Source organism: Borostomias antarcticus (genome assembly GCF_949987555.1).
Source record: "Borostomias antarcticus genome assembly, contig: scaffold_307, whole genome shotgun sequence".
NCBI classification, from domain to species: Eukaryota; Metazoa; Chordata; class Actinopteri; order Stomiiformes; family Stomiidae; genus Borostomias; species Borostomias antarcticus.
The window spans coordinates 24,477-34,056 of NW_028176664.1; the positions used below are offsets into that span (position 1 = coordinate 24,477).

Consider the following 9,580-nt stretch of genomic DNA (forward strand, 5'->3'; position numbering starts at 1 on the left):
CTCCACAAGACCTCTCGAGGGACCCGGTCGTAAGCCTTCTTCAAGTCCACAAAACACATGTAGACAGGTTGGGCAAACTCCCAAGCCCCCTCCAAGATCCTTGCGAGAGTGAAGAGCTGGTCGGTAGTTCCACGACCAGGACGAAATCCGCATTGTTCCTCTTCGATCTGAGGTTCGACTATCGGCCGGACCCTCCTTTCCAGCACCTTGGAGTAAACTTTCCCTGGGAGGCTGAGTAATGTGATGCCTCTATAATTCGCACACACCCTCAGGTCCCCTTTTTTGAATGTTGGGACCACCACCCCAGTCTGCCACTCCTTCGGCACTGACCCAGACTTCCACGCAATGTTACAGAGGCGTGTCAACCAAGACAGCCCCTCTACACCCAGCGCCTTCAGCATTTCTGGACGGATCTCATCAGTCCCTGGGGCTCTGCCACTGTGGAGTTGTTTGACTACCTCAGTGACCTCCTCCAAGGACATTGACGACCCCCCATCATCTTCCGGCTCTGCCTCGATCGTAGAGGGTGGGTTAGTCGGGTTCAGGAGTTCCTCAAAGTGCTCCTTCCAACGCTCCTCAGTTGAGGTCAGCAGTGTCCCCTCCTTGCTGTATACAGCTTGGATGGTCCCCCGCTTTCCCTTCCTGAGGTGTCTGATGGTCTTCCAGAAACACTTTGGTGCCGACCGAAAGTCCTTCTCCATGGTTTCACCGAACTCCTCCCACACCCGCTGCTTTGCCTTGGTCACGGCCAAAGCCGCAGCCCTCCGGGCCAGTCGATACCCTGCAACTGTTTCTGGGGTCTCCCGGGCTAACATAACCCGGAAGGCCTCCTTCTTCAGTCGGACGGCTTCCCTCACCACCGCTTTCCACCACGGTGTCCGAGGGTTACCGCCCCTTGAGGTACCTATGGCCCTCAGGCCACAGCTCCCAGCCGCAGCTTCAGCAATGGAGGCTTTGAACACCGACCACTCATGCTCGATGTCCCCAACCTCCACAGGGATGCCTGAGAAGCTCCGCCGGAGGTGGCAATTGAAATCTCTCCGGACAGGCTCTTCCTCCAGACGTTCCCAGTTCACCCTCACTACACGCTTGGGTTTTCCAGGTCTGTCCAGAAGTTTCCCCCGCCATCGAAACCAGCTCACCACCAGATGGTGATCAGTGGACAGCTCTGCCCCTCTCTTTACCCGAGTGTCCAAAACGCATGGCCTCAGATCAGATGATACGATAACGAAATCGATCATCGACCTTCGGCCTAAGGTGTTCTGATGCCAGGTGTACTTGTGGGCATCCTTGTGTTCGAACATGGTGTTTGTTATGGACAAACCGTGACTAGCACAGAAGTCCAACAACAAAACACCACTCGGGTTCAGATCGTGGTGGCCATGCCGCCCAATCACGCCCCTCCAAGTTTCTCCATCATTGCCTATGTGTGCATTGAAGTCCCCCAGTAGGACACTGGAGTCCCCTGCAGGAGCCCCCAAAAGGACTCCACTCAGGGTCTGCAGGAAGGCTGAGTACTCTGAACTGCTGTTCGGTGCATAAGCACAAACCACAGTCAGAGTCCCCCCCCCCACAGTCCTAAGGTGCAGGGAGGCGACCCTCTCGTCCACTGGGGTGAACTCCAGCACAGAGGCGCTCAGCTGGGGGCTAGCTAGTATAGCCACACCTGCCTTACGCCTCATACCGTGAGCAACTCCGGAGAAGAACAGGGTCCAACCCCTATCCAGGAGTTTGGTTCCGGTGCCGGTGCTGTGCGTGGAGGTTAGCCCCACCAGGTGTATTTGGTATCGCTCTACCTCCCTCACAAGCTCCGGCTCCTTCCCCCCCAGCGAGGTCACGTTCCATGTCCCCAGAGCCAGCCTTTGCCGCCCGGGTCCGGTCCGTTGGTGCCCCCTGCCTTCACCGCCACCTAGTTGGCAGCGCACCCGACCCCGACAATTCCTCCCGCGGGTGGTGGGTCCACGTGGAAACAGACAGGTCATAACCTGGAAACAGACGGGGCATAACCTGGAAACAGACATGTCATAACCTGGAAACAGACGGGGCATAACCTGGAAACAGACAGGTCATAACCTGGAAACAGACAGGTCATAACCTGGAAACAGACAGGAAACAGACAGGGCATAAACAGGAAACAGACAGGTCATAACCTGGAAACAGACAGGTCATAACCAGGAAACAGACAGGAAACAGACAGGAAACAGACAGGTCATAACCTGGAAACAGACAGGAAACAGACAGGTCATAACCTGGAAACAGACAGGAAACAGACAGGTCATAAACAGGAAACAGGAAGCAGGCTCAATAGAATGTTTACATTTCCTCCTCTGCAGCAGCAGCCTAACGTTTGCTAACCTTCTAGAAAATCATCTTGTTTCTACACTTATAATATATATTTCTCAGTCAAAATGAGTCATAATTGATACATATTATGAAAGCCAAGGGTTTGTTTTATTACAATCTGTTAAAAGCCCCAAACGGACAAAACGGTTCACTTCACATTTCCCATGAATAAACCATTGAGACATCCCACTCATTTCTATAGAGTGCGTCACATATACACAATACCATGTACATTATATACACTATATAATACAAAGAATATACGAGGTTAAACTATAGGCAGTTATAGGCTAAACAGGCCGACTGCCAGACGAATAGAGTTTGCTTGCTCAACGGCGCCTCCTGGTGGCTATTGTGCCACACTGTATAAGGAGGTGGTCTGAAGTGGTCCGAACGCTCCTCTATAGGGATGGGTTTAAAAAATCGATTCATCGATTCTGAATCAAATGTTTCAGAATCGATTCATGAATCCCAAAATCGATCTTTTATTTAATGAATGACTGAATAAATGAAGGAATGAATAGTTCATTAATTCATTCAATGATTCATTCATTCATTCATTTTTGGAAATCAGTATCGATACCCAGCCCTAGTATTGATGTGTTGCATAACTTGGCAGTCATGTAATTAAGGTTACAGCTAAAAAAAACAAAAAAACAGGTTTTAGTAACACTAACCGAATCGATATTGAATCAAATCGAATTGAATCGTGATAATCGATTCTGAACCTTGTGAATCGGAATCGAATCGATTCTTGAAATTCGAATCAATACCCAGCCCTACTCCTCTAAAACGTCTCTAAACTTGTCTGCCGTTGTCGTAGTCGCCCTGACCCTGTGGAGGGGCGAGGTATTGAAGCTTGTCTGACTGTGTTTATATTCTCCCCCTGCATGCTGGCCCAGCCCAGTAACCTGTGTGTTTATATTCTCCCCCTGCATGTGGGGCCCAGCCCAGTAACCTGTGTTTATATTCTCCCCCTGCATGTCGGGCCCCGCCCAGTAACCTGTGTGTTTATATTCTCCCCCTGCATGTCGGGCCCAGCCCAGTAACCTGTGTTTATATTCTCCCCCTGCATGTGGGGCCCCGCCCAGTAACCTGTGTTTCTATTCTCCCCCTGCATGTCGGGCCCAGCCCAGTAACCTGTGTTTATATTCTCCCCCTGCATGTCGGGCCCCGCCCAGTAACCTGTGTGTTTCTATTCTCCCCCTGCATGTCGGGCCCCGCCCAGTAACCTGTGTGTTTATATTCTCCCCCTGCATGTCGGGCCCAGCCCAGTAACCTGTGTTTATATTCTCCCCCTGCATGTCGGGCCCCGCCCAGTAACCTGTGTTTATATTCTCCCTGCATATCGGGCCCCGCCCAGTAACCTGTGTGTTTATATTCTCCCCCTGCATGTCGGGCCCAGCCCAGTAACCTGTGTTTATATTCTCCCCCTGCATGTCGGGCCCCGCCCAGTAACCTGTGTGTTTATATTCTCCCCCTGCATGTCGGGCCCAGCCCAGTAACCTGTGTTTATATTCTCCCCCTGCGTGTCGGGCCCAGCCCAGTAACCTGTGTTTATATTCTCCCCCTGCATGCCGGGCCCAGCCCAGTAACCTGTGTTTATATTCTCCCCCTGCGTGTCGGGCCCCGCCCAGTAACCTGTGTGTTTCCCTGGTGTCCAGCCCAGTAACCTGTGTGTTTCCCTGGTGTCCAGGCGACCTGTACGGGGCCATCGGCTCCCCGGTGCGTCTGTCCAAGACCGTGGTGGTGGGGAGGAGGCAGGAGCTGGTCCAGAGGCTGCTCTACCTGCTCACCTACTTCATCCGCTGCTCCGAGCTGCTGGAGACGCACCTGCTGGAGAGCCACGAGGACGAGGCCATCGTCATCCCCGGCTCCCTCATCACCACGTCGCTGCGCCCGGGGGAGGTGGAGGAGTCGGAGTACGTGCTGGTCACCGTCCACAAGCCCAGCGGGGACTACCTCCGCCAGGGGGAGCAGGGGCTGGGGCCCGGGGCGGAGGCTGGTTCTGGGGCCGGGCCTCAGGCTGGTTCTGGTTCTGGTTCTGGGGCCGGGCCTCAGGCTGGTTCTGGTTCTGGTTCTGGGGCCGGGCCTCAGGCTGGTTCTGGTTCTGGTTCTGGGGCCGGGCCTCAGGCTGGTTCTGGTTCTGGGGCCGGGTCTCAGGCTGGTTCTGGTTCTGGTTCTGGGGCCGGGTCTCAGGCTGGTTCTGGTTCTGGTTCTGGGGCCGGGCCTCAGGCTGGTTCTGGTTCTGGACCCGGACCGGAGACCGAGTCTCAGGACGAGGACAGAGACAGTAGCTACAGCCTGCAGAGCAGCACCTATACAGACACGGAGGCGGAGCCTGCCACTGCTAGCCACACCCCCGAGGAGGAGGAGGGGGATGAGGAAGAGGAGGAGGAGGAGGAGGACAGCAGTCAGAGCCAGAGCTCCAGGAGCAGTGTCCTCCAGACGGGTCACTGCCCGGCCGCTGCGCCCGGCGTTCGGACAGAGGAGGCCGAGGAGACCGGGGAGGCCCAGGCCAGCCCCGCCCTCAGCCCCGCCCTCAGCCTCGCCCCCAGCCCCGCCCTCACCCCCACCCTCAGCCCTGCCCCCAGCCCCGCCCTCACCCCCACCCTCAGACCTGCCCCCAGCCCCGCCCCCAGCCCCGCCCTCACCCCCGCCCTCAGCCCCACCCCCAGCCCCGCCCCGAGCCCCTCCCTCAGCCCCGCCCTCAGCCCTGCCGTCACCCCCGTCCTCAGCCTCACCCCCGCCCTCACCCCCGCCCTCAGCCCCGCCCCCAGCCCCGCCCTCAACCCCGCCCTCAGCCCCGCCCTCAGCCCCATCCTGCAGAGGGAGTCCGGCAGCCCCCCCTGCGTGGAGGCCAGGCTGGAGACTGTGACGCCCGTGGGCTCCGCCTCCCCCAGGGAGCAGGCGTGTGTGCGGGAGGCGGAGCGTCAGGTGACCCCGGAGGTCAGGCCCAGCCCGGAGGTCAGGCCCAGCCCGGAGGTCAGGCCCAGCCCTGTGGAGGAGTCCGAGGCTGGGGAGGCCGGGGAGGCCGGGGCAGCTCGTAGTCTGCCCATCAAGGTGTTCCGGTCCACAAGTATCCCTCTGGAGAAGAAGCCCCCAGATAAGAACCTGCCCCCGCCAGTACCGGTACCGGGGTCGTTCCCGGGGCGGGCGGGGCTCCGGTCTGGGGAGGAGGAGGGGGAGGAGCCGGCCACCAAGGTGACCTTCCTGATCGGGGACTCGATGTCACCGGAGTCCGACACCGAGAGCCGCAGGAGGAAGGTGGAGGAGGAGATCAGGAAGCACAAGAAACACCAGGACAAACACGCGCAGCAACAACACAGACAACAACAACAACAACAATATCATAATCGTCAACAACAACAACAATATCATAATCATCAACAACAGCAATATCATCATCAACAACAACATCATCAACAACAACAACATCAACAACAACAACAACATCAACAACAACAACATCAACAGCAGCAGCAGAGGGTGAGCAGTGTAGAGCAGAGAGGCAGAGGCGCAGGACTGGAGTCAGAGAGCAGCTCGTTAGTCGTGGACCAAACCCAGACCAAGGAGGCGGGCGTTAAGGAGGGCGCTCTGCTGAGGGTGTCCAGCCAGATCGCCCGCTGGACCCCGGCCGCCAGCGAGGAGAGCATGGACCTCTTCGACGAGTACTTCAGCGACGACAACCCCGTGGAGACGAGCACCATCAGCGACGTGGCCGAGCGGCGGCAGGAGGCCAGCGGCACGGACAAAACCCAGAAAGAGCTGCTGGACCCGTCGGGGGCGGGGGGGAGGGGGGGCGGGGCCGGGGGGGAGGGGGGCGGCGAGGCCCAGGGGGGCCGTCGCCGCCGCTGTGGGTCAAATGACCCCTGGGAGGCCAGCGGCTGCCGGGGCTGCTTGGGGGAGCAGGACAAGGGCATCGTGATCTCGGTCACCGAGCCCCCGGGGGACAGGAAGAAGACCCCGCCCAGCGAGTGGGACATCCCCCGGAACGAGAGCTCGGACAGCGCGCTGGGGGACAGCGAGAGCGAGGACGCAGGACAGGACGTCCACCGGGGGAACGAGGGGTTCTACGGGGGGGACGCCGACCAGGAGGACTGGCAAGAGGAGGTGGTGGTCCCACTACCCGGGTGAGGAGCAGGCAGAGACCACACACACACACACACACACACACACACACACACACACACACACCGTTACAATACACACACACACACCGTTACTATACACACACACACACACACACACCATTACATACACACACACACACACACACACCGTTACTATACACACACACACACACATACACCATTACATACACACACACACACACACACACACACAGTTACAATACACACACACACCATTACTATACACACACACACACCATTACTATACACATTACTACACACACACACAGTTATATTACACACACACACCGTTACAATACACACACACACACACCATTACTATACACACACACACACACACACACACACACACCATTACTACACACACACACACACCGTTACAATACACACACACACACACCATTACATATACACACACACACACCGTTACAATACACACACACAAACACCATTACTATACACACACACACACACACACACACCATTACAATACACACACTCACACACACCATTACTATACACACACACACACCATTACAATACACACACTCACACACACCATTACTATACACACACACACACCATTACTATACACACACAAACACACACACACCATTACACATACACACACACACACCATAACATATACACTTGCACACACACACACCCGTGTGTTCATAGACGATGCTCATGTTTGTGTTTCCCCGCAGGGCCAAGCTGGTGGAGAACTTCTCCAGACCGAGCATCGCTAACTTTGGACGCTCTCTGTTCGGAGGCTACTGTCCCACCTACGTCCCCGACTTCGTCCTCCACGGCCTGCCCAACGACGAGCGCCTGAGACAGGGACTCATAGCTGACCTGGCTCACGCCATCCAGGTAGGACACACTGGGGACACACAGGAGACACACAGGAGACACACTCAGGACACACACACACACAGGAGACACACACAGGACACACACACACACAGGAGACACACAGGAGACACAGACAGGACACACACAGGACACACACAGGACACACACACAGGACACACAGGAGACACACAGGAGAGACACACAGGACACACAGGAGACACACAGGAGACACACAGGACACACACTCAGGACACACACACTGGAGACACACAGGAATGTAATTGTGATGTCCATATTAAATAAAAGTTTCATTCATTCACTCACTCACTCACTCACTCACTCACTCACTCACTCACTCACTCACTCACTCACTCACTCACTCACTCATTCATTCACTCCATTCATTCTCACTCACTCACTCACTCACTCACTCACTCACTCACTCACTCACTCACTCACCCCCCCTCTCCCCTGCGTTTGACCCCCCAGCACCCCGTCCTGGACGAGCCCATCGCGGAGGCCGTCTGCATCATAGCCGACACGGACAAGTGGACGGTCCAGGTGGCCAGCAGCCAGAGGAGAGCCACCGACGGCAGCAAGCTGGGCAAAGAGGTGCTGGTGTCCAGTCTGGTGTCCAGTCTGCTGCAGTCCACTCACCAGCTCTACAAACTCAACCTCTCACCCAACTTCGTAAGTGATATGACCGTTACCGTCGGCGTTAACGCCGTTATTGCGTGTTTCACAGTTCAAGGATTTGAATGGACGCCTTAAAATTAGGGATGCACCGATAACGTTGTTTTCCCACTGACGTCCAATCATCTATGATCCATACGCTGCCGATACCGTTGTTTTTGTTTTGATATACAGTACCGGCTGGTATAGCAGTATTATATCAGTATTACAGGTCTTACATAGGCTACATTTCATCTATCAAAGTGTGAAAAGTTTCCACATTCATTTTTTTCTATGTCAGTATTTACTTGATCATTTATGTAAACAAAACCGTGGGAAGTCCACTTTGTTGACATCAAGCCAGCTAGCTAGCTAGCTTTCAAGATGGCGATGACTGATGTCTTCTGCTTAGCCGTCACAGGGGTGATGTCAGCAGATGAATGTGAAGTTGTTTTTAACGGGCATTGCACTAGTTTTTAATGAGCCACTATTATATCCCTGCGTTCTCCCTTTTCTTCTCTTTTTGTCTCTCTCCCTCTCTCTCTCCCACTCTCTCCCTCTCTCTCCCTCTCCCTGCTCTCTCCCTCTCCCTCTCTCTCTTCCGCTCTCTCCCTCTCTCTCCCTCTCCCTCCCCTCTCTCTCTCCCTCTCTCTCCCTCTCTCTCCCTGCTCTCTCCCTCTCCCTCCCTCCCTCTCTCTCCCTCTCCCTCCCTCTCTCTCCCTCTCTCTCCCTCTCTCTCTCCCTCTCTCTCTCTCCCTCCCTCTCCCTCTCTTTCTCCCTCTCTCTCCCTCCCTCCCTCTCTCTCCCTCTCTCCTGTCCACAGTGTATAATGCACCTGGAGGACCGTCTCCAGGAGATCTACTTCAAGAGTAAGATGCTGGCTGAGTACCTGAAGGGTCAGGCCAGGGTGCACGTCAAGGAGCTGGGCATGGTCCTCGGGTGAGCAGAACCACAAACAAACATTCACCTAACGTTGCATGTTAACAGATGTTCAGTTGATGGTATGAGGGTTAGCAGGTCATCTGAAGGGTTCCTCAGAGTAAAGGGTTAGTTTGTTTGGTTGGTAGTGTGCAGCCATCCTGCCCTGCCCAGGGGGGTGTGAGGATGCTCATGGAAGAATGTTTTCCATTCCAAGCCCGTTCTCTTTGTTGTGGTTTCAGGATTGAGTCCAGTGACCTCCCCTTGTTGGCAGCGGTCGCCAGCACTCACTCCCCCTATGTGGCCCAGATCCTGCTCTAGACCGCCGGGGCGCTAGAGGGGGCGGAGCCTCGCGGGCAGACAGACGCCGCAGACGGACACTGTGTCTTACTGGCAGCCAGCATGCCCCCTGGAAGGCAACCACCTTCAGTGGTCAACTGTGACCCCAACACAGCTGACTGTGCACTACTCTGCTCCCAAGATGTCCACCTGCAGGCTTCTAGAGAGGATAAACCCTCCGACATCAATAACCTGGGTGACTGCTCCACGGGCGCAGTACTGGCAATACGCCACTAGATGGCAGCATTGCCCTCAGTCGCAGTCACTGAGGCACAGGAAGCTAAACTGGTAACATT

The 9,580-nt window shown here is 55.6% G+C and overlaps 1 protein-coding gene across 1 annotated transcript in view; it reads left to right on the forward strand.

Annotated features, from left to right (window-relative positions):
- Positions 1–9,292, forward strand: part of LOC311328209 (folliculin-interacting protein 1-like) — a gene marked incomplete at its 5' end in the record, with an annotated part of 32,192 nt that extends 22,900 nt beyond the window's left edge. Inside the window, 6 exons of the mRNA XM_084462213.1 lie at positions 4,040–4,865; positions 4,974–6,476; positions 7,208–7,373; positions 7,845–8,045; positions 8,851–8,966; positions 9,188–9,292. Coding sequence (XP_084318339.1) covers positions 4,040–4,865; positions 4,974–6,476; positions 7,208–7,373; positions 7,845–8,045; positions 8,851–8,966; positions 9,188–9,266 — 2,891 coding nt within the window. The remainder of the gene's footprint in view (positions 1–4,039; positions 4,866–4,973; positions 6,477–7,207; positions 7,374–7,844; positions 8,046–8,850; positions 8,967–9,187) is intronic.
- Positions 9,293–9,580: the final 288 nt, after the last annotated feature.